Genomic DNA, 26,403 nt, shown 5'->3' on the forward strand with positions numbered 1-26,403 from the left:
TTTGTATCCAATAGCAGCTATGTGGGAAACATCTTGTACTAGCTGGCATATTATTATTTAATAAGCTCTTCAATTCACATATTAAATTCTTAATATTTCTGCTATAAATCCAAAAGTACAGGTAGCCTCTCATGACTTCATTAATAGAATACAGAAAAATAAGTCATTATTTTCACTCAATATAATGATTCATACAAAAAGAAGAAAGTACCAAAGACCTGAGTCTCATCACTATACTGATTTCTAAAAAAATAACTTGCATTTTGAGTATTTCAGTAAGTATGGATTTTTGCAGTGTAGATTAGACTGCTTAGTATTTCACAGTGTCAGGTATTGCTGATGAAATTAGACTGCAATATTGTGCAAAAGATTTATGTAGTCAACTTAAAGCTTTGTTACTGCGTTATTGCCTTTGTGGTCAGCAGCAGAGCCAGTGAGACTTTCCGACAATTGTGATTCCAGGAAAGTATGTACACATCAGAACATCTTTCCCAATGTGCACCAAATAGCACTTGTAGGCCTTCCTGTAAATATACAAAAAACCCCATCATTTTACCCTTAACACTGCTGTAATGCATAAATATGTAAATTAAAATAATAAACTAGAAAAAATGAATGCATTTGGAAATGGAAGGAAGGAAAAGCTGCATAAATGTCTGTGTTGTGTGAAAAGGGACTAAAAAATATCGGCTATACTTTGCGGAAGCCTGATTTTGTTTTCCCAGTTCTTGGAAAAGCATTAATATTTTATACTGTGAGTATATTTATAAATAATGTATAACTGCCTTATAAATTATTACTACTTCTTTTAGTGAAGAGCTAAGCATGAGTTACCCATATTTTTATAGGCCAACAAGTGAATAACATGCCTCATTTACTAGAAAATGCATTTACTACTCATGTTTTTAAGCAAGGTTTTAGGAGTAACTGGGACATATCACTATGCTGTATACTATCTGTAAGTTCAGCCCTGAGTTCAGTCAGATAAAACAGAGGCTCTCTAGTTGACCAACCTGGCAGAAATGTGTCTAATTTCAGTATCATGACTGCATGGTGGCAGGCACATCTGAGTTGATTTCCTGCCGGCCACCTTTGCTCCTTCATCAGGTCAGACATTTTGTTGTGAGTTGTCCTATTTTAATTTCCTTTTTCCACCTGGAAATTTTGACTGCAGAATTTGGTAATTATTCGGATCTGTTTGGGATGCTGGGGCCTGTGTCTGTCCTGCTGGAGGAGTTACTGCACAGCAGCTAGCACAGGAGTGATGTACAGCTGGAAATGTGTCACACCTCATATACAACATGCAGCTGGAGAGCCAGATCTCCAGAGGCTGGATGCAATGGAACAACATCAGGCTTAAGGTTACACATAAGACTGTGGACATCCTGAGAGAGCTCAAACTGTCCCAGAGGAGGGGCAGAGTAAGTCTGCACAAACCTTCACACGGTGCATGAGCAGTCAACCTGACAGCTCAACATCTTTTCCTAACGAGGCACACACTGCTCATCTGTGCAGCGTAGAAACAGGACTGTCAGCCTTCCTAGAAAACCTGAGCCTACCCTAGGTGTCTACAGGGATGTGTGAGGCATCACTGAGCCGGAAGGGTTCAACAGGGCTTCAGGAAAGCAGGTGTATTTGCACGATCAAGGAGCCTCTACATGATCAAGGCCTACGCTCCAGGTCCACAGACTAAATCTTCCTGGACCTAGATGTACTGCAGATGGTGGGGTACACAAATTAGCAGGTTTCTCTGCTGGTCATCATACCTCAGGTTTGCATGTGCCTATCTCAGATAATGAGACAACAGACTCTTAGCAGTAGACAATTCCTATGACAGGCTTTAGACTTGTTTTGCACCACTACCTTGTGAACATCCTGCAAAGGATCTGCTGCTTGCAGACAAGAGCTACCTTTATAACTGCAAAATTCTCCTAGGATAATGGCTTCTGTGAGTGGTAAACTCAATGCTCCCTTACTGATTGACAAACAAACAAATCCAAAAATATAAATCAACAGATTTGGCTGTGTTAGAGTTCCTACAAGTGTTTGTCAGTGCACAGTGAATGGAAAGGCACACAGACCATTTTGCACAAATGCTCCATAATGTAAAAAAACTTTAATTGCATCAAACAGATGACATGTTCCCAAATACAGGCTATTAATTCAACAGATGAGGTAATATACTACAGGGCCTTTTAATGCAAGGATTGTTTACTTGAGGTATTTAGCAGAAAATCTCATTTAATTGTCAGTGGATGATTGATAAAACTGTCGTGAAGCTCAATAACAATACTGATGCGGTAACAAGAACTTAGCCAGCTTTAAACTACATTTTGATCAAATCTGACTTTAGTTTTAACCTAAATATATATGATGAGCTATGATTTTTGAGGGGAAATTGACTAATAAGCCTTATTCATTTGTATTTGAAACACTGCAAAATAGCATTTCCTTCTAGAGAGGCTTAAGGTGTCTTGAAATTCATATTAGAATTTCACGGTTCTGGTAAGTTAAAGAAATATAAAGAAAGTCCTTAGCTCAAGAAGTCTGTCTTAGAAGTCCAGTTTCTAGGCGATTGTCATGCTCCAGGGGACCAGCAGAGTATGCAGCAGCGTGATGTATTAACAACGGCTGAAAGAATCCCCACATGAAACCTGTGCCTTCTGGAAACATTTCAGTCCAAGTGTTTACATAGTACCTGGATATATCCTAGTGCAATCTACCTACACAGATTGGATAAACAATTAAACATGACTTGGAATCTTAATAAGCAGAAGAGCTGGTGTAAGCATAAAAGATTGAGGAAAACAATTTTGAATTTCTCAGTCAGTATTTGCCTTACAGTAACGCAGAGTCAAAAAAAATTGCTCTTTGGCTGTTAATACAGCAGGTAAGTGATGCTCAAATAGATCTAAAATTTATAATGAAGTCAAATTCAAGTAGTTTATATTGAATTCACAACAATCCTTAAAAGGTTTGACCACACAAATGTGTCTGCTTCACCTCTGGACATCTATGTAGCACTCCCTATGGTCCCAACTAGCTCAGAAAGGCTAAGCGATAACAGAACATCATAAAATAATCCAGATCCTTCATATTAGGTTACACTGAAATAACAGTACAACTTGGGTCTTTTTCTAGGCATTTGTTTTCAGGAAACTTTTTGGAAACACCTTCTAATGTGTATGACACCTTTTTGGCTAAAATATCAATAGCAAAAGGCAAAGAGATAAGATCACCTGCACATACAATGTATCTGCATGCTCCAGTTCTCCAAATCACAGCTGCAATATGTTTACCACTAGAACAATTACATTACTAAATGATCATAACTGGAAAAAAGAGAAAGGATTTTGCTTTCACAGGATGATGGGAAAGAATGCTGGGTTTTATTACCCAGAAGTACAGGAGAACCTCCCAAATGTCATCTAGTTCAAACCTAATTTCACATAGCTCCACTTTTTAGTCAGCTTTTCCTTTTCCACATCCCTTGTCTTGAGCATCTTCACTAGAGCAGAACCTCTTATTCCAGGTATGGCAAAGCTATTTCTTTTATTAATAAGGGGTATTTCTTTTAGCCCTTCAAGAACTGTTACATAACAAAATGAGAGAAACTTACAGATTAAAAAACAAAACAAAGAAAAAAAAGAGAGAGAGAGAAAAAAAAAAAGAGGTCAAAGTCATTCCATTCTTTTCTGAACACCTTTAATAGTTTTTTGTATTCAGAAATTAAGGGGAACATCCATTTCCTGGAGACTCATTACCAGCTCTATGTCTAAAGAAATCAAACTGATCTGGAAAGCCAATAAAAATACTAAGAGTATTTGCTGTGTTTCTGAAATTCACAGAACTAGAGGATTATGTGTGATTGAATGATACACAACCGCTACTAATAAAGAGAAGATCACAACAATTTGACTTATTTTTTCTTTTAAATTTATTTTTTGACATTTCTACGATAGGCTTGTTGACTATCATTTGCTGTAATTTCATTTTTATTTTCCTGCTTCCAAACACAATTTAAAATCACTACTATTGAATTTTATTTTGTTCGGCTTTGTTTTTTTCCTTTGTAGTTTCCATTCATTCTCCTTGGTCTCCTTATTATGCTCACATCCATTCTGCATTCTTATCTTCATTATTTTCCTTTTGGTAGCCCAATCACATTTTCACTTCCTCTCTGTCTCCTTCTGCTTAATCCATAATCTTCCTTCATCTCACCTTTTCTAGGAGTATGATTGTATTATTTTGTCCCAGTCTGTTCTCCTTTCTCTTCTGCTCTACCTTGATACTTTAATTCTCATGTCTATTTGTTCAGAGCTCCTTCCTCACCTCTCTAAATCTACCTACTGATGTGTCTGCCATCCTGCCAGACCTGACACTGACAGACAAATCCATGGACCTGACACCTGGAGCCATATCTTCATTTAATAATAGACTGATCCTAAAAACTTCTTGAAAGGAAATTCATCATGGTAACGAGAAAAGATTTGTGGTATCTTCTTTTGATTTTTTTACTTGTCTTTGCAGAAACATAAAGTTCAGAGAGTCCTCAGAAAAAATGTGACATGGGAAGGACCTGTGTAAGACTCTGCCCTGGGATTTGTGAGCCTTACAAGCATCCAAGCAACCACTTGGATAAAATGGCAATACATAGTTCAAAGCTGGCACTTCAAGTTCAAAGACACAAACACACACACACACACACACCACACACAAAAGCCTTTGTGGATTTCAGTCAAAACTTACCCTATCTGTCCTTGCAGTCAACTGCTAATTAGGGTAGTGCCAGAGGACCTAACAGGTTTCACTCTTGGAGCTCATCACCTGTAGGCAATGGCCCAAGACACACAGGAGCAACTACAGTTTCAGAAATTCTCACATTCTCTCTGATCTCCCCTGGTGCTTTCCCTGGCTCCCTTTGGATGTGAGCACTACCACATATCGTACGCAACACTTTCAAAAGCTATCACATTGTAACATAACCAAATTCTACGTTATCTCTTATGACCTATTGAGGTGCTTTTCTTTGTCATATTTTGCTTATTTTTCAACATATTTGTCTCTATGCAATCTAGAAAATTATCCCTTATTCTCACCTGTTTCAGGAAACTACAACAGGTGAGATACAGAATAGCAGAAATTTGGCTGAAGTGGATTAATCCTAAAATGATGTTTCTTAGTTTTGCAGCTTTATGAATTCAATAAATCTAAAACATCCAAAAATTAGGGAGCTGAAATCACCTGTACTCTTTTTCTTCTATATGACTCATATGAAAACATGTATTTTAAACAAACTCATCTGTTTAAAGTCAAGTTTGTGAAAGGAATTTATAGATCCCCTTGCATGGATCTATTGAGTGCTTCAAAAATGATTTTTAACCTTGTGCTTTGTCAACCCTTTCTGAGATATGTTTGTCTTCAGTGTCTGATCAACAAACATCATGATGGTTTTCATGAAAAAACCCCAAGTTTCCAATCTCTAGCAAAATCTGAAATGAGTCAAAACTTCAAGAAGTTCTGGGGTTTACTGAAATTTCACAGTAGTCAAATTTTTGATCTTGAAGCAGACTTCTTCTCCTAGAAAGTAGTCTGTACCTAGATCTTCCCAGCCATGTAGTTATGAAAATGCATCCAGGACTACATGGGACATGAAGGAAAAATCTGAATCAAATGAGAATTCCAATGCATTTGATGATGATGTAATGGTCAGAGAAGGTGCCAGTGATGACAGTTGAACGTCCCTTTGCCTCCCCAGCCCCCTTCATATATTCTCAGGCATAGGATGACAAAGGGAAGTCCACGGGTCACATGAACAGATACTGTTGACATATTATACCATCTAAACTGTCTTCTCTACCTAATCAAATCACCCAGCTTTACCTATCAATTTCTTATTCAGAAGTAATTTTTTTCTCACAGGCCTACAAAAACTCAACTACATTAACCAACTCTATAAAGAAGAAAGATTAAATACAAGGTCACAGGTTCCAATGCCTATTGCCTGTCTGTTTTTCAAACAACATATAGTGGAGGTAGAGCAAACCTTCAGCACCAAATAGCATGTTTAAAATGAGAACAACTGCAGCATGATAATGAACAGTACAATTCTGCATTTAGTCCTCTGTGGTCTGGGAGACAATTCCTCCGGAAATGTACTGCTCAAAAGAAGAGTATTAGTTTCCCAGGGTGGGTCTACACACCCTGAGGATTTGGTGCGGTCATCTTCCTCAGAAATATTAACATGCTTCAGTGTGTAGGAATGGACATAGCAGTCTAAAGTGGTCCTTGTAAGCTCAAAAAGGCTATAGAGTATATAGGTTAAAAGATTTATAAAAGGTTGAAAAGTTAATGAAAGATACAAAATAAAGCAAACTACTTCAAATGTTCTGATTTTTTTTTAAGGGGTCTATTTCCACTTAAACACACACTGCCTTTACATCCTCTGGCTCAATATTCTTGTTTCAAATATGTTTTTGGTTACATATCCATATTTTTACATTATTTCTGGCTCTCCTGGAAATGGAATTGTTAAAAATCTAAGAAAAGAGCTTTTTTTTCCTTGCCTTTTTATTTTTTTCCAGATAACTCTTTCTGAAGAAGAAGGTGGTAGCTAATTTTATGAAGTGAAAAGAGTTTTCATATAGCAGCAAAAAGTCTTCCCTCCTCATCAGCACAGCCTGGACTCCTCCTGGCTAGGTAACATTACATATGCTCATTACACTCATTCATCATTTTAGTGAAGTCCTTTTGCCTCATTTTGTTCTTTTCACCTGCCTCTTTCCTTCTCTGAGGCTGTGTCTAATACTATAAAATGTCAGAAATCTAACAAGTATCTATTTAAATCATTAGAGGAAACATTACATCTTTTTACATTTTAATCTATGGTGGTAGCTGTTAACCCCAATTTGAACATCACTGCTTTACTGACTGGAATCCATCTATTTCCAAGGCAAATTTTAAGAATTCTAAACCTCTGTCAGAGAATTACATAGAATGGAAAATTCTGACAGTCTTCTGATGAAGATTTTAATATTTTGATGTACAAAGCCTTCAATATAAGTAAAATATCTGAATCTGAAAATAAAACGTCATTAGCATGTGGTCAGTATGTTTTCAAGACCATTTGTCAGGTATGCAAATATCACACAAAGCTTATTCTGCTCTTTGAACCACTACATTGCCATTTCCTGACACATTCCTTCCTAACACATGCTGAACACAAATTTTATTACTGACACATATGTGGTATAAGACATGAAATGTACACAAAAGACAGACAATGATTGTATGTTTCACCAAATGGTTATGCACACACAAGAACATGCTATGAGTGCGTGCTATGCTGTGCTGTGGTGGGCTATGCTAGCCTACGTGTCATGTCCAAATTCTGATTCTGCTGACAAAACTATATGTGTTCTTTTAAAGAAAAATGTTCAAAATTCTTATTAATTCACAACACCTTTCATTCAAATTAAAAGAGTTCATACATGCAATGTGCAATGATCATTCATTATATATATAAATAATGTCTCCTTGTCTTGCTCCTCTGCTCCAGTAAGAGCACTCCTATGAAGAAGGAAAGTAAGCATTTGTCATGCAAGTGCTTGGCAACCATGCTGTAAGCTCTTTAAAGACTTGAGAATACTTTGAGCACCAATAAAAAGTCAGTTAATACTAACAACTATACCATGTGAAAGGAAGGCCATAGTGCAAACAGAAGGAATGAAATTAAATGAGTATTATGAAACTGCAAACATGAATCTGGAGCCAAATGGGAGAAGCTTTTGGTAGGATTTTTGAAGATTCTGCAAGTACTGGTAGAGGCCCTTTATATGTAATATGAAGTAATTCTAGATTGCACTTGTTAATGAGAAAACATTGTTCTGTGTAATCACAAAATGAGTGAAACCCACGGCATGTCAACCTATTGGATTTTGTTGGAAAATTATTAACAGACCTCAGATCAAATGTATTATCTGAGTTGCTACATTGGTAATTACTCTATCTAACCACCTGTGGAGTAGCAGGAATGAATATTTTATAACTTGTAGCTTCCAATGCACATTTTGTAGACAGATTTCTTTTATATTTCTGGTTCAAGGCACAACTGATGTTCCTATCGCATTACTCAGCAATGTTCTGCAGAAATGGTAACAAAGCACATCTTATCAAATGACCAGGCCATTCTATGGCTCTTTGGAAAAATAGTTTGCTAGTGTCCAGGAATGTTATAATTGCAGAATTTGCAATAGGTAATCTCTAGTAATTAGATGCTTCATTTATTTCCTTTCTCTGTTTATAGATTACATCATCTGTTTGGTGACACATTAAGTTCTTGTTCTGTATTGACCACTTCCACAGGATGGGGAAAAAATAGACTAGCTGCACTTTCACATCTTGATTTATTATAAGATATGCATTCATTTTGAAACCAGTGACCATACTGGTGAAAATTATTCTGCCTTTTTTTTTTTTTTTATCCAAACAGCTTCTTTGGAAACATTTCTTTGCACCATTGTGACCCATTAGAAAGAAGGTCTACGTATACAATATTTTGGAAAAAGCAGTTGTGAAGTGTATAAAAATTTACAATGTACTGAAGACTTCTCAGGCATCAGGGAGAAGAGAAAAAGAAAAGAAGAAAGTCCTTGTACTCCTTCTGAATAAGATTTAGCATTGAAACATAGCACTTCAGAATGACTCAAACCAAGCAATAGTGTAGATAAGATGACATTGAGGGATGCACATGAACTTTAGAAAAAGAATAATTAAATCATAGGCCTACAACATCATGGCAGACTATGTCCTGAGGATGGATGCCTAATGACTTTTAGTTATTTTTATAAAGATAATCAGTTAGACTTCATTGTTTTAAATGGATTTTAGGTCTCAAAGACAGTAAGGACTTGTATGATATTTAGGAAAATCAAGTCCAAACTTGAAAAACCCCACATAAATTGCAGTTTTTCTGTGTTAATTCTTAAAAAAATTCCAATGTAAATTATGGCTGTTCAGAGTAGAACAAAAATCTTTTGCTCTAATCAGATAACTATATCCTTAGGTCATGGAGTTAGGGTTACAGTGAGTGCCCACTGTATGAATGTGAGGCACCAGCATGCTCTTGGTGCACATGAAGCATGCCAGGCACTTGGGCTACATTAGCCCAGTGTGTCAGGTGTGGGCCTTTGCCCCATGCTCACTCTGCTCATCATGAGCAGGGCTGTAGCTGAAGCACTGGATGCAGGTTTGGACTGCCCATGAAGGATGAGGAGAAACTGGCAAGGATCCAGAGGAAAGATGCATATGCCTAAGGAGGAGAGCTCGAGACAGCAGTGCTTGTTTAACCTTTTGAAAAGGAGTCTGAGGAGTTATCCTATACCTGTTCTACAACCCATAGTGATGTTAAAAAGGTGTCTGAGCCATATTTTTCTTGATAGGGTGAGGTTCTCTGAAGGGAAAATGTCCAAAAATAGCAGTTTGTGAGCTTCAGATAACACACTGGTGAAGGGGTTGGGGAAAGTTTGTAAACCTTGTGCTGGAGTCCTTATAGATTGGACTAGGTTGAATATTAATATAGGAGGTTATCAGCAAAATGAAGGTTGAATATTAATTACTGGACATAATTGGCCAAATGAAGCTATAGATAAACTTACTCAGCATTGAAAATACTTCTCTTTGAGAAGAGACTCACACTGGGGACCTTCAGAAGTCTGTTCCAGTCTATGTGTAATCTGTCATTCTACAGACAGCTGTGAGCTGTCTTGTGTCCAAGGCAATGCGACAGAGTTTAGTCTCTTGAGCAGTTCCAGAAGCAGTGAATCAGAAATCAGTAAACTGGCAGTGGTGGATTACATCAGCCTGACATGCCGTGGATCCCTTCCTGCCATGGAACAGTGTAAGGAGAGCCCAGAAATGGAAACACAGCTGCCCTCCAATTTCTGCATCTCCCTGTCGAGCATTTTATTGTGTTAAAAATCTCTATACCCTTATCCTGAGAATCTTCTGCTCATTAATACAATATTTTTGAATAGTATGGGCTCCATATTTCAATGTAAAAACTTTTACATGAGCTATTGAATTTACCATGTAATGCTATACAAATAAACTCTATGGCAGAGATGGTTACGAAGATATCTTTCCTTCCTTCCAGTGTATATTTCAAGTGATCTCTGTGCCTTGAAAATTCTGCAAAAAGTCCAGGACCCAAATATTTGTTGAATTGGAAACCAGAAACATTTCTGATTAGATCACTTTGAATATTTCCTTTTGATCTTAAAACACTATTCGAAAAGTTCTTATTTTCAACATTTCATGCTACAAAATGATGCACTTTGAAATTTCAGGACTTTGAGACAACTTGAGGCTCACTTCAAAAGATGGTTGCTGGGCTGTGTTAAAATAGTCTTCCTTTGTGAAAATAAGAAAAACCTGTGCTGAGCCTTAAAGCATCAAATTAACCTCCAGGTAGTTGCTCAATTGAGTGACTTTGTGCTGAACCTGCACACTCAGGGCCACAAATGTCACCCTCTGCTTTTCTGAAAACTACTTTTTAGTTCCTGAGTATTTGCTGAGGACAAAATAAGAGCAATACAAGTGGTAAATCCTAAAAAGGTAGTGTAAAACAGAATACTCGATAAAATATTTTCCCTAGTGTTCGTAACGGGGCATAATTGGAGATTCTTCTTCTTCTTCTTCTTCTTCCTATTATTATTTCTGTTCTTATTCTTATTTTATAGTACACTGATTCAAGAAATTGGATACTGCTGAATAACTAATAATGATGCCATATTAGGAATTAAAAAAGCTAAGACTACCAGAATTATCTGGCATATTTAATGACCCAATTTAGTCTTAAATTTTATAAGAGACTGCTACTATTGTAGTCTATATGAAGGGAATGCCATTTTCTGAGTCTTCAATATATGAGAACAAGTTTAAAGCTTCCCTTTTTGAACTATATGTGACCCCAAATATCCAGCAGAGCTATCACTGCACTGGAGAAAAACAAAGTTAAAGCAAAGGAAAACAGATAAGAAGAAATGACAAGCCTAGCATGTAAAACTCAGGCAGGCTTAAAAATAAGAATAAAATCTACTTTCAGCACTACTGTTGAGGGGCAGGCTGTGAAATAAAAAGTTATCAATTGTTTACGAGTTCCTAAATCTGTTCTGTTTTCTAGAGCAGACTCTCTTTTTTAGTGATGAACTAAAAATTGCACCTTTTCCTGAGTCTCTCACAAAGAAAACTGTGATGCTGTCAGTGTTTTTCCCCACTCCACACACTTCCCAGTGGAATATGGTAAGTAAAGACATACATGCATGGCTGCACAGACTCCCATTTGGATAAAAATCCCTTGGCAGTAATGCCCTGTCATGCACAGGATGGAGGATCTACATTGCTCTGCTATAAATAAGGGTAAAGAAAAGCATCAGAAATTGGCCATCTGTTTGGCTGACCCAACAAGGCAGGTGGTCTTTCTCATCCATATGGTCAACTTCCTAAGAAGTAGAGTGTGGGTAGGACTCAGTCACCCTCTTTTAAAGCAAAGAAAACCAAAACATTGCAGAAACATTCTGGATGCCACTGAACCAAGATGTACAAATCTTATTGGCAGGCTTCTTTTTGAACAATTTTTTCACGTTTCTATTTTGAGGAAGTGCTGTGAGATCCAAGTATCTTAGTGTTTATAAGAGAGAAAGGGAGCAAGTGGTTAAATGGTGGACAGTCTCTGTCACAGAAGAAAGTGAAAAGGAGGATGCTTACTTTTGTTTGTGGGGCATACTGCAGAAAGAAACCAGAGAAGTTCTTCATTTTTTTAGATGTTTGAAGAAGTCAAGCAAGCATTTGACTTGAATCACCAAAGCCTGTAGTTTCATCCATCAGTCACTTTTTAAAAGATCAGCCTCTTGACCAAATCTGAATTTAGTTAAATCTCTCTAAAGAGATTTATTTTTTAAGATAAGATTTTACCACCAAAATGTTGTGATGTAAACTGTAAAAGCTCACACTTTTCTTTTAAAGGCCTTCAAAATAACTGCTATTTATGCCACAATTTTATGTTTTACCATGATATGCCATTTTCAAATGTGCCTTTTTGCTGCTGGTCAAGCAAGGATTAGATTACACCATCTTCATTTTCTAAGGAAGCTCGCAGGCATGCACCTACTGCTTATGGTTCATCTATTTTGTGCATATCTACATAGTGCTCTCTGAGAAAAAACAAGGTAACTGTGACAGCCTAAAAACGATAAGCCTGAAGTGAGTAGAATTCCTGCAGTGCTGTTGAAGCTGTAAGTGGCACAACATTTTAATTTAAAGATTGTATTCATGATACAGAAAACTATCAAGCATGAAGAGCATTCTAGTTTATGTTCACCCAATTGGGCCTGCCTGTAATTCCTTGTCATCTGATGTCTGAGAGCTAAATGCTTTTCCTAGTCTCATTCCAGTTTCGCGTACCTATGTCACAAAAAGTTCCACCATTCCTCAAAATTGCATGTTTCAAGAGAGTTATTAGCAAAAAGACTGCATATGATCACTTTTGAAAAACTAAATCTGTTCTATTCCTAAAGAAATCTTATGGAGGCACAACACTGATGTTTATTTGCAAGACCAAAACAGCAATTGAAATTAAGTCCCCATCTCAAAGCATGTATACACTACATCAAGCATCAAGAGTCAGTACACTACAGAAATAATAATGCTAGTATTGAGATATCATATTTTATTTTATTCGTGCAGAAATGCTTACTTAGGTGACTATTTTTTTCTTTGATGTTGGAAAGTGGTACATGAAAAGAAAAAAAATATAACTTTGAGAGAAAAACTGGGGCTTCAGTCTGGTCATGATGTGATATCATCAGGGTTGCAAAAGATGAAGGGGAAGGAACACCTAAGTTCATAACTCAGCTTCTGGCTTTGGCTAATGACAGCTGCCTAGGAGAAACTAATAAACACAGTAAAGGTATAGCAGCACTTTTATGGAATACTCTCACTGCCTATAAACATCAGTGTCTCTTCAACCTGCAAAACGTTTATAATGAAAAACTCCCCCTTACATTTTGTAACCCTTTTCTGTAACTACTAATTTCACCTTATTCTTTACTAAATGAAGGAGAATCTAACTGTACACAGTTCTAAGGAAGAGAGGCTACCAAAGACCTGAGAGGAATCTGAAACTTAGCAAATACTGCTTGAAACTTAGCAGAAACAAATCCAGCTATTTCTGCTGTGCAGTCTAAAACCCATTGCACTCCAAAATAAAATTTTATTATCTTTGTTCATTATTTGCTTTCCTTAGATCATGGTCACCATAGACAGTAGAACCACTCTCCCAAATGTGCAGAATTATTGCTTCTTTATACTGAGTGGTTTTTGCAATTATAAAGCAATACAAGCAACATGTTACTCACTTGTATTTATCTTCTGAAGTGAAATGTGCTTTTCCAGGTGTCTACGAAGCTTTACCTCTGCTCCATATTTACCAGTAGTACCATTGTCAGCCAAAATAAAATGAGAATGCATGCTGTTGAGCACTGTCAGCTTGCTCATGGGATTGGACATCGTCTGGTATGGTCGGACCACCTGCATTTAAAGACAGAGGAAAAAGAAGGTACACTTAACAGAAAAGAGCCTCTGAACTAAATCAAGTACAAGATATGAGCTGACAAGATGAAACAAAAGAAAAAATCAAAATTAAAGTACTGCACTTGAGTACGACTGTCTTTTGTGTGTAAAGTAGAAAATGACCTTAACACTGCCCTTTCAGATGCAGACATGGCTTAAAGGGTTTTCCATGGTAATCTGTTTCAATAGCATCAATCTCCACTGCTTCCTTTAAAATCCAGCTAATGGTCAGTGCTCCGAAGGTCTTGGTGCCTACACACACACCGTATACCCTGTCTGATGCTGACTATCTAGACAGCTAGTGTAAAATCTCACCTTGCTCTGACCAAATTCTTTGATTTGTCCTTCACAGACCCCACCCAGCATCATGCCTTCAGTGTTGGCTCATGCAGAACCACCAGCACAGGAGATACACAAATACAGGTGAGTTCCACTCTTGGAGAGGTGTATACATGTTATTACACCACATTTTCAATTTCCTTGGAAAACCTATTGGCCCACCCCTAGCATCAGTGAAAGGGCAGTTGTGGGTGTTCACAATGGCTTCAGAAATTTTCTGGTCAACAGGGAGCTTGCTTCACTTCCTTTGATTTGACTTCATCAGGAGAAACTGTGCAGCAGACTGAGTAAATTGCCACAGAATTATCCCACTCATAGCTACCAGACAGACCAAATAATAGCATGGGGCCACATTGGCTCTCAGCTGCTTTGGTGGGTGTCAATTGACATAAGCAAGACTGTACTAACAGAGCAAAAGAATTGGTGTTGTGTCAAGGCATTCTGACTGATACTTCAGAGGTTTTCTAGCAATACTATTCCTTGCTTTTCTTATGTATGTCTTGTCCTTTTGGAGAAACAAAACAGAAAATCCATAAAATGAAGTCCTAGCTGAAGAAGTGATGTAAGGAGTTGTTAGAAAACTCAGCTGGGCTATCCTTCATTTGCAAGGAATTTTCTTCAGAGTACTGATATCATTAGGTTTTCAGATCTTGTGCTTTTAATGCAAAAATATGTACTCTCAAAATTTGACATAGATGCTTGCAGACAGCAATATAATAGGCTATTGATTTATTCCTAAGCTTTTCTCTCTCTGTAATTCTAAAGACATCTCCAGTTGGGACAGAATTCTTTAAAAATAATATGTGTTAGCAATTCATTAGCCAGAGATCTCTCTCTATATATTATTTTCATTTGCAAATGTCTGTCTAACTTTGATCAGCTCTTAGCCAGCAAGGAGAAATACACAAACTTCTTTTGCTGGTATAAACTGTCATGTAAAGGGTACTCTGTAAGCTCTTCATCCTGCAAAAGGAGGGAATAGGTCTGAGAAGACCTAGAGGGAAGCTGGCCAACAGCAAGGGAGTACACTACACTCTGTGAGAACAGGTGATAGCTCTGGCTCAGATATTTTAATGCTGTTTCTTTAGGTAACTCATTCATAGCAATTTATTCTACAGCTGCATATGACTTAACAAATATCAGTACACATCTGGAATGTGTTTAATAGCTAGCTTCTACAGATACAGAAACCACGTAGCACATGGCACTGTCAGAAAGAAAAGGAAGGTTCTTTCTCACATCCCTAAAAATTAAATAAAATCAAATTAAAACAGTGCAGATTTTCTAAACTGTTATCTACCCCATCTCTCAATAAAAGGACACCAGCAAGGCCTTACAAAAGAGTAGTCCCTTGAGTTGCCCATTCATTGTATGAGTACAGGCCACCGTGCAGAAAATTCTACTGGCAGCTTGTGGTTTGTTCCTGAGAGCCACAGCTCAGAACTCTCTGACTGTGACATCTTGATCTGCAGCTCTAATGAGCTGCAGTACTGAAGCCTTCATATATTGGCTCAGTAATGCTGCTGCAGGACAGATTAGGAAGCTATGCTTTTGTTCTGCATTTAGATACAAGGTGAGTTACATTATTAATAAATGTAATGGATGTGAAAATGAGACTACAATTATTTTCAATTGAATTGTTCACAGCATGCACAATTCAACATCTGAATTATTTTTTTTAACAATAATTTTTCTCAAACCACACTGTGAGACTTTTCCTGAGAAAAGGATAAACAAAATCTTCAGGAAGGTAAGAACATACTAGGCTTTGAGGCTACTTCCTTGAGGTTACCTGCTCTTCCACAACACTCAGCAGATTTGTGATTTCTGACTCTTGCAGTTTCCATTCCTCGGTTTTTTTTTTCAATCCCTTGCATTTTACAGGCAATTTAAAGAGTTGGAAAAAACTATGACTTTAAGCTGTCTTCTCAGCCTCTTTTTACAGATACAGAATTGCATGACAGTTTGGGCTGGAAGTGACCTTAAAGATGACTCAGTTGACCTAAAAGACCGCTCACCATGGGCAGGGACACCTCCCACTAGACAAGACTGCTCGAAGTCCCATCCAATCTTGCAATGAGAATAGGGAGAATGGGAATAATGTCCCTTGACATCTTCCTCTGCAGAGCTGAAAGGAATAGTTTGTGCTCAAGACAGTCCCTCCAAATGGAGTTTAATGAATGTGACAGCAGTCATGCCATGAAGCAGTACTCATGCTGCATGGGCTGAGGGAATTCTGTCAATAGGTGAGTGGCTGGGCTGACCCCAGCCCTTGCCTTTGCACCCTGAGGTGGCAGCAAGCTTGAATGAGAAGCATTGTTGTTCTCCTTAGATTCCCTGCAGGCACATGACACTCAACATAGAGACTTGAAAAATCTCTCAGGGTAACTCACCATGACAACGAGCCTGCAAATGCCATGTGAACCAGTGCATGAATCTGAGCAGTCTATGTGGAGGCAAAGAGTTTGTGACAAACAGTGAGCTCAAAGTAGTGATGGAAAAAGAAAGAGATGCATGTCTTGCTTCTCAAGGAAGAGAAGCTGTTGTTCAAATCAAGCCATTTCTGCAGCCTTGTTCCTCTGGAGCAGACCAGGGAACAGAGTAGTTCCTGATTTAATGCAGAGGTTCCTGGACCTTTTGGTTCATGGTCAAAAATTCTCCACATATGCTACAAATATGCCAGTCCGTATCTTTGCCCCTGGTCTCCTACTGAGGTGACTTGGAATTAAACTCAAATGAGGACTGAACAGACCCTGAAAGTAGAGACGTGCATGCTACACTGACTTACAAAGTGTACTCTTTTAGAAGAGAGAATAGTTCAGTGGGTAGAAAGAAACTTGTTTATAATCACAGTTTTCTACAAGACTGAACAAGCCACTTTGCTTTCTCAGCTCTATCAGAAGATATGGGGAAATAAGGCAACTAACTCCCTTGTGTCCTTAGTTTCTAAATTAGACTCTGAGAGCATTAAGAGTTGCACTATTTTCTGATATATTGCTTTTACAGTACTGGAGTAAGATATGTGTCTTTAGGGATCTTTAAACATCACAATATAACAAATAGAAAACAGCAATAATATTTCCTTTAACTTGGTCAGTTTTCTTTATGGCTCTGAGGAAGTCCCCCAGGATTCCTGAAGGCTGACTGACTTGGAAGGGCTGGTAAATATAATTAAAGCTCTGGCTTCTGGATCCATAAGGCTGAGGCATTAGCAGAGGAACACCTCTGCTGAGCACGCCTCCCTCGCCGTGAGGCACAGGGAGGCCACATGTGCTGGGGCATGTGCAATGACCACAACTCCCCCTCTGCACCCCCCGTCCCTCCAAAACCCATGACTACAACAGTCTTCTGCCTCTATCTGATGCTGGAAGGGTATGTTTTTATAACTCTTCATTTCTGATCATAATTTAACTAGACATAGTGCATATAGGCATAAATCCACATTGATGCCAGAGTTCACCAAGTCTTTTACTACTGGTAGACTTCTTCCCCCCACCTTGTATAATCCTTTGTGGCCTTTGTTTCTTGCTTAATGATGATTCATTTTACATGCTTAGGGTACTATTTACATTTCCCCTTCTCGGTTCATTTCACAGCATTCCCCTCTAATGAGCCAGTCAATATAGCACACTTTGATTTTTAAAAAGCTTCCAAAACAGCTTCTTCACCAAATGCTTCTAAAGAAACTGCATGCATTCAATAAGAGAGAAAGTCCTTTGAGGCATAAGTAACTGAGGAAAGCTGGGGGGAAGCGTGGGAAAACAGTGAGAAGGAAAAGGTAATTTTTGTGAAGGCTCTTACTAAGAAGATTTAGTGACATAAGTGGCCTACCTCAAGCTGTGTTATACTCTGTTTGACGTAGGTGTAAGGGATTTGTGATTAATTAGAGGGTGAAAAGCTTACAAATATTTCAGTGGACTAAAGTCTTCATAAAACAGCCTGATGAGGTAATTAAATGGAAGATGAAATTTGATATCAGTAAGCATAAAGCAGTATCATTACATGTGCATCAGAGATGGATAAAACCAGAAGTGCTTCAGCATTACATCATGCCATTGATCAATAATTTTATAAAACTATTTGGGGCCAGGAGGTTGAGAGAATAAATTTTATGTTGTCTATCAAAGGCATAGCTTGAAATATTTTTGTCTTAGTGATGACTCTGTAATTGTAACCCTACTGACATACTTGTGTCTGCCTTAATAGAAGACCCTACTTAAATTAGTTGTAACTTAATATTAAACTTTTTTCATTTTGTATCTGATGATCAGAGTAAGTATTAAGTCTTTTATGATTTAATCAGAAAGGTTTTTTTTTAAAAAATTGTTTATTTTAAAATCAAATTACCGTAAAACTTCTTGGTTTCCTGATAAATTGGAAGGATATTTAGAGGAAAGCCTTGCTTAAAGAAATCAGAAGTCAGGAGAGTTGCTCCACTTGGCTGGAACATCTGGGAAATCAAGGCGTTTTTTAGCTTTTCTGCTAAAGAAGGCTCCAGATCCCCTTAAACAGGCAGTGACTGCCTCAGAACTGAGGTAATTTTGCAACAGGAGGAAAAAAGTAATAAAGGGATAGGAATGCTTGAAAATTCATAGCTAATTTTAGGTTTTTCTTAACTTTGTTCCTGCTATGTTTCCAGAACCCCATGCCTAATCACTAAAGAGCATATATTTGAAAATGATGTGTACATTACACTTTAAGAAGATACCATGCATCCTTGTGATTATCTGTTTCTGCTAATTACCTTCTGCACTGTACCTCAGAAGAATTCATTGGTGACTCAGAATTACTGTGGCAAAGTCTGATCATGCTTTTTTTGTGGTATTAGAGCACAAAACTCCATGCTAATACACTTCCCCCTAACAGTTGTACTTTCATAGTGGATAGCAATAAATTCCAGTTGGATAATTTTCTTTATAATTTCATTGTAACTCTCCTGACTTAAGAGATACTTGAATCTTCTTCCCCTTCCCAACTTGGACATGGATACAGAACATACAGAGAAGAATGTGTTAGGCTAATGAAGACTAGGAAGAAGTTCTTTATGCAGATTTAAAACTGTATCTCTTCCAGTCATAGTTAGTCACTAGTTCTCAGACAGATTTCTTAGGAATGAACCAGAAGAGAGAACAAAATGGGTTCAGAAAAGTTTCAGGTAACAAATAACCAGTGCAGACGAACTATTAATGTATTTAAAATTGAGGAGTTGATCTTACTGTATTACAATTTTAAAAGAGAAGAATGGTGTGAAAGAATAGGAGAAACACCCACACTGTCCTTCAGAGAGTGGCTGACGGTGAATTATTTGAGGTCGCCCTTACCTACAACACCCAATAAGACCTTTCAAAATTACATCAATAAAAATATATGGGAGGGAATATATTCCAAGGAAGACAGCCTGAAATTTTGAATTTGAAATGAAACCAAGGCATTATAGTATTGTTTGAAAATAAACCAGATTTCAAGTTTTGCAATCAGTATTTTCTTAAGCACCTTTCCAGGTTCATAGAGTTCTAAGGATGAAGCTTTGATATATTTTTAAGAATAGCTTTTAATGAATTGCCCTTATAATTTATTTTTAAATAACATACAGTACAGAATTTTTATTGCTGTCATGGCAAAACCTGCCATCAACCCTAATGGAAAACTTGTGTATATATTGACTTTTTGCTGCAGATAAGATTTCTAAGAGAAATTGCTAAGTGAGGGATGGAGAGGACAGGAAAAATAACTGGAAGATTTATAGACTGAGGTCATCTATGTCTATATAGGTCTTACATCTTTGCCAATCAGATCCTCTTGGTTTTCCACAATCCCCCAGGGAGCTATACCAATGGTGCAGATCTTCCCTCGAGATTTTGAGGCATGATCTTTCAGGGCATCTCCAACATGCCGAATGACCCCTGGCAAAGAAAGAGCATAAAACAGAAATTTATAATTATGTCTTTTTTGTTCATTATCATATGGATTTTTTATAGACCTGTTTTTTTTAGGGGATACCTGTGCCTATCCTTACAATTAAGTAAAACTATGAATACAGTCCTATTTCTTATTATTAATTTCCATGAATCCATTTTATTGAATCCAAAAATTACTAAATGAAGTAATAGGAAAAAATACACAGCTTTAGAAAGAAGAATGGAAATGCTGACTGTTCACTGACGCTTATTTGTCTGCACTTGTGCTCACATGTGCACGCAAGCATTTGTGTATTTCCAAGCACAGAAAGAAGCATAGGAATTAATTGTGTTCCCCGCCTCCCACCCCCCAACTCCCACAGAAGTGCAGCTCGTACACAAATGCTCCCAATCAAGGATGGAAATGTGAAAACATCATTATGCTACTCTGTGATGAAGCTATTTTGCCACTCTTTCCAAACAAACTCAGTCACCTGAGATAGCTTCCAGCAGAGTATTAGTACCTGCCCTGGGAATCAGTGAAAAAACAGAAATTAGTACAGAGAGAATGGCTACTTCCCAGCATTCTTCCAAGGGCTTCTTGCTTACCCTAGACCAGCTCTGGCAGTGTTTCAGTGGTATCTCTGTGCAAAGGACAAGTGTAATTTTTCCTTTTTTAAAATAAAATAATATTTAAAATTATTAATTTAAATATTTTTAATTATTAATGTAATCTATCTATTAACAACTATTTTTAGAATGTGGCTGCACTGAAGCAGACCTGTGGGTTTGCTGCAGATGTTATCTGATTCTCAGTTGCTGAGTTTCCATGTTGTTTAAATTTCATTATTTCAAGATGACTGGATAGAAATCACAGTCACACAATTGTTAGGATTTTGGTTTTAGTTTTCTGAACTGTAAATGACTGTAAATGTATGAAAACTCCCCACAACCTAAGACATCCTCTGTGTCCTTGTGTCTAGCATTCTTCCTGTGGTGAAAGGTTAAAACATCCCAACCCTGTACCTGCCATCAGCTATGAACTAAGCTGTGATCCAACACCCTGAAGGATTTAAAGTAGAAAATCTGCCTAGTCTGCAAAAATTTCTCTTCTTTAGAATAATCAATTTTCAGCATGACATGAATATTCAGAACAACAGTCATGTTTATAGCCAGATATGCTCTGTCTCTCCCATGTCACTGATTCTCAGTCCAACAGCAGTATTTCAGCACATTTCAGTTATAATATTCATTAAGAGAAACTAAATTTTAATATTCATCTTCAACAAAAAAGACTGTACCAAGAAACTCTCAGTTTTTATGATTTCACAAATAATTTTCAGCTATGTAGTTTGAAAACCTAGTCATTGAGCAATCAACTGCTTACCTCCAGAAATTAAAGACAACAATGAGAGATTACTGACATTGAAAAATTTCTTTTTAAATTGTTTGTTTTTAAAACAGCAGAGAGACACTTGAACTACATTGTTTTGTTTAGGAAAAACAGTCCTTTCAAACAGCATTTATGATGACTTTCCTGGTTCATTTGTATTGTTTTGGCATTTGCAAATATGAGGATTTGAAAAATGGTAGAAAGTAGTTGTGCATTTGCCACTTACAAGTGTTATCATCTGTCCTTTTTTTAAAAAAAATTGATATTTAGATTTCTACAGTTGCTCTGGTAATCAACTGCATTAAGCGCACAACACATACATTCTTCTGATGTTATTTTAACATAAAGCTTACATCGGTCTTTGCTATCACCACGACAAGAGTATCTGACAACTAATATAGTTACCACCAGATTGCACAGATCAACATTAACCTGATTTTTTTCTTTATTTTAAAGAGTTGTGGGGCATATTACATTTGTGTCTATTCATCTAACACTCCAAAAGCTATGCCTCTATGCTTTCTTCAGGCACCAAGCCTGCCAGAGTTCAAAAAGTCTCTGGACAACATTCACAGACACGTGGTGTGATTCCTGGGGCTGTCCTGTGCAGGGGCCAGGAGCTGGACTCTTTGGGCCTTGTGGTTGCTTCCAACTCAACATATTCTATGATTCTGTGCTACTTGTAGCACTGCTATGATAAAACTGTCTACTGCTTTAAATTTGATGTGCTCTGAAAACCAAGTCCAAGACTCCTATTAAGCATTTATATTCAAACATGTAGGAGTTGATCCACCATGCACTAAAATTAACGATAGAATGATTACAGACACAGTAAGAAGATACACTCTTACTAAAGTAAAAATTATAGCTTTGTTACTGCAGCAAATGAGAATGACTTAAGAATTTACAAGTTCATGTCCTAGCTCAAAACTTTTTTGCAATTCTCTGTAGCAGAACTTTTTTGACTTTTCCCTGAATCTCTCCCCGTTTCTGCCTTCTCCAGGGAGGGTAACTGAGATGTCAACAACAGAATTTTCTGCCTAGGGATCTATGTTTTGCAGCTTATTCCCAAAGTGTACATGCTGTCTGCTAGCAGTGCTGGGCCAGCTGCTGTCTTGGGTCCCTAGGACACACGTTTGGTGTATCACAGATGCTCTTTGACTAGAAACGGCAGATATTGCTCTTGATGAAAAAGTAATAGCAAAAAATTAGGTTAAACTCTCTGCAAGGAAGGAAGAAGTTTCCCACCACATCCAAAACCCAGAACTTCTTTCCTTTAATACTTTGGGTCACCTGACTAAATAAAATAAATGTCCTTTCTGGATGAAAGTGTTTTCAGTTTTGTGTAATAAGAGTTGGACTTTGACTAGTAGTCCTTCCATGCAGCTTACAGCTGATCTTATAAAGTCTTCCTTGGAGATATACTAATACAATTGCCTTGCAGGAGGTTTTATTTTCAGCTCCAAAGTGCGCTTTTCATACTTTAGTGGACCTTTTATTCTGTTTTATACCTACCAGCTACCAGGTTGGTATGAACTTTGTATTTTCTTGTTTTCACATGGTACAGAAACGACTAATAAAATAAAACATAAAATGGCTTTCTAATGTCATAATTCCTGCTTTTTCCCCCTTTTTTTGTGATCAAGTCTCTTAGATGCCACTGTGCTTTTTTTTCAATGTTGCTCTTACCTGTGTTCACTCCTCCAGTGAATATCCATGCTCCAGTTGTCATTGCAGCCTTAATAAGTCCTTTTCCAAAGACCTGTTTGAGTTTTGGCTGAAGTTCAAAATTCTGAAGGCCCCCGTGCACAGAGATGAGAAGTTTGGGGAGCTCAAGTTGCCACTCTTTGGTCATCAGATGCAGAAGAAGGTCAGGCTTTGTGTCAAAAGACACACGTACATACTGCAGGAACAAGGGCAACAGCAGAGAGTAGAGACAAGAAGATTGGTTATACCCACTGGTTTCTAATGTATATTGTCTGTGCCCAAGAGATCACTTTTATGATGACAAAACCTGTAACTATTTGCTAACATGATGATTAGTTTCCTAGTTGAGAAACAAGGAATAATGGAACACTTGCACTTCACAGGCTGGACAATTTTCTCTGTTTAGAAAATTAAGAAATTAATTGTTTTAAAATCCTTAGCAATGTTTGAAAGATTAATGTTTACAATTTATAAATACAAAAACTGGACCAAAAATATAAGAGGTCTGCCAAAGGTGACCTAGGTAGTCAGGGTCACAACTGTGTATTAACTTATACCTCATTTTCAAATTACTTAAGTCAAACCCTCAAAAGTTAAGAAATAATGGGTAAAACACCATTTCTTCAAGCACACATAGGTTTAAACTGAGCAAAACTACCAAACTGATACTTTCCAGATGAAAGAATGCTAACTATGTACAATTTCATGATCTTGCCTTAGAAAACTCTAGATCCTAAAAGGGCCGTGAACCAAATTTGTGCATTTCCAGTTGCTGGCCGTTCTGTGCTACACATGCAGCAATTTGTGCCAGGGGAGTTCATACCATCTGTGTGTGCTCAAAGATAACAACTGCATTCAAAATTCTTACAGCACTATTGTGTCACACAAATACATGTCTCTCTCTGTTACAAGCCTTTCTCCTGCTCTTTCTGTTGCTGTTTCACAAAACCTGCGACAGGGCATGTGATAATTTTTTGATTTCTACTTACATAGCAAAAATAGGAAAAATTCTTTCTATATCTGCTAAGATCTGGAAGGACCCTCTTAATAAAATAAAATAGGTTGCAGAAAGCACTCACTCGTCTGTCAAACTTCTGATTGAATCAATACCTATAGAGCAGCTTCAGCAGTCTTTTCCTTGATGGGTTGTCAGCACAGGCATCAGGTGCATGCCTTTGCCTTCAGCCTGCAGCATAACTTGTCCTAATTTGTTTATCGTAACATGCCAGGTAGTATAATATCCATACATATTATGTAATAAATTTGTCCCTTTTTGACACGTCTAATCAGTGTTTCTTGCCAAAAGTTCATTGTCTTTTAGCAATAAAAATAAAAATAATAATAAAAAACATATGATATTAAAGTGGTTTCCTTTCTAGTTGATTAAGAAATAAGGACCTGACATTTTCCAGAGGAAACTGCTAATAAACAAGATTTTTTGCAAGAATGGGTTGTTGCACAGTAAACTTCTACTGGTAATATTTCTGGAAGCAGAAGCCTGTTTGCACAATTAGTTGCGGAGGGGCGCAGCCAAACCGAAAGCTGAGTAAGAACTTGGGAATGCACGTTCACCCCAGTGCACCAGTAATGTTCTCTGCAGCAGCCAGGGAAACTCACAACAGTTACTGGACATAAAAACACAGTGTTCACGTCTGTCAAGCTCATTAATATAGATGAACTGCCTCCTCAGTAGCTGCTCAGTCAATTTCCAGTGTGAGATAAAACCTTGTATGGCACCTGATCCCACTGACTAGACTGAGACATTAAAAGTTTTTAAATTGGGATTTGAGGGTTGTCAAAGTTTTAATACACCAGAGAGTGTGAAATAATAAGAATGATCCTTTTCCCCTTTTTTATGTCTTAAGGGAGATCTGAGGCTGCAAAGGGCACCTGGAGGCATTCACAGTCAGCATCCTTCCTGGGGCCAACATGAAAACTCTGTTGGTCAAACTACGGAGCATATGGTTTGGAATCACTGGTACCCTACTCTGCTTTGTGGTGAAGACAGACTGCAAGTCTTCAGAAGATAAAGGTGAATTCATACTGGCAATGACCATATGTTGAAAATATGTTGAAAACATGCCATTGCATCATCTGGGATGATGCTAAGATGAAGGCACAAATGGCATCAGATGTGTATTATCTAATCTGGACAGTGACTACTTTTTTTTTGTTTTTTTATTCTTCAGATTTTTAAAAAAATGCCTCAGAATGTGTGATTTCACTGTCCCTACCTTCTTAAGTCTATGTGTTACTCTCATTATATATGAAGACCTCTGAATTCCAAGAAATATAAATCTATAAAGTGATTAAGAAAGAAGTATTTTCTTGCATTTATTTGAAAAGTAGACAATTTGTATTAGAAGCAACTGTGTGCTTTTCATACTACAGGAAAACCCCCTTTACACTTAGTATAATTGTACTTTACAAAGTGGAAATTTAAGGAAAAACAAATATCTAAGGTTCTTTCATGTAAATTAAAATTTAAATCAAGTAAGATAAGATTTAGTGGTTTAGAAGTTTTTGGTGAGAATGCCAAACGATTCTTTTTTGTGCATAGCATTCAACTTTTATGGCTATTTGAATAATTTTTGCTCTTAGAGAAAGAATTTTTAGTTTGGCATACTTGAACCTACTCTTTTGCCATTAGTTAATATGTTAGCTAGTAAGTAAAAGAGAATTCTTCTATCCTATTTTTAAAAGTTTACATTAAGTTATAAATCACACCTTTAAGGCCACTTTAGCCTGTAACAAAAATTCTTGTCTTCCAATCTTGTAATAGAGTATTTATCCCTATCAGATTTTGCTTAAAATGTTAATGAGTACTTCTTTTGTTTCTGAATTCTCTTGCTATAGCCTCTGGAGGCAGATACAAAATTTGAATCTAAGCCAAACCACTATGCTGTTGTGCTATGAAATTTCATGCCTGGGGTATCTGTCAGCTGTAGAAATTACCAGTTCTAATGGGAAATGATTTAGCCCTTTCTTTATGGGAGTATATGGATAGGATGCAAGAGTTCTCTTTTTGTGTCAGCAAAGTAGGAAGTTAGGAAGCAAAAGTACAGTTCTGAATCACAAAACCTACAGACTGGCCTGACTGGCATCAACACAGAATGTGAAAGGACAAAGAATCAAGCTCGAGCTGCAGCACCCATTTCATCCTACACCAGCACAGTGGTAGTCAGCAAGAGTGCATTTGTTTCACTGCGTCAAATGTTCTCTAAAACAAACCTATGCCCACCACCAGTCAAACAGCCAGACACTTCTAAGTTCAAATCCAGTGCTCTAGGGCAAAAGTCAAAGTTCCTGAGAAAGAGAATTACTACTCTGTTATTTAAGCACAGCTGTCTCATTAAAGTACTTGGTGAATGACTGCAGATGAGAGTGTCAGTGAATAAATTAAAAAGATTCAGAATTTTGTTGTATTTCTGAAAGTAA

General features: G+C 37.4%; 1 protein-coding gene across 1 annotated transcript in view; it reads right to left on the bottom strand.

Annotated features, from left to right (window-relative positions):
* TRPM3 (transient receptor potential cation channel subfamily M member 3) overlaps nt 1-26,403 on the bottom strand; it is a 259,332-nt gene that overhangs the window by 98,789 nt on the left and 134,140 nt on the right. Inside the window, exons 4-6 of the mRNA XM_030968168.1 lie at nt 22,948-23,161; nt 19,747-19,871; nt 13,416-13,587 (exon numbers count right to left, since the gene is read on the bottom strand). Coding sequence (XP_030824028.1) covers nt 13,416-13,587; nt 19,747-19,871; nt 22,948-23,161 — 511 coding nt within the window. The remainder of the gene's footprint in view (nt 1-13,415; nt 13,588-19,746; nt 19,872-22,947; nt 23,162-26,403) is intronic.

This window comes from Camarhynchus parvulus, chromosome Z (genome assembly GCF_901933205.1).
Source record: "Camarhynchus parvulus chromosome Z, STF_HiC, whole genome shotgun sequence".
Lineage (NCBI taxonomy): Eukaryota > Metazoa > Chordata > Aves > Passeriformes > Thraupidae > Camarhynchus > Camarhynchus parvulus.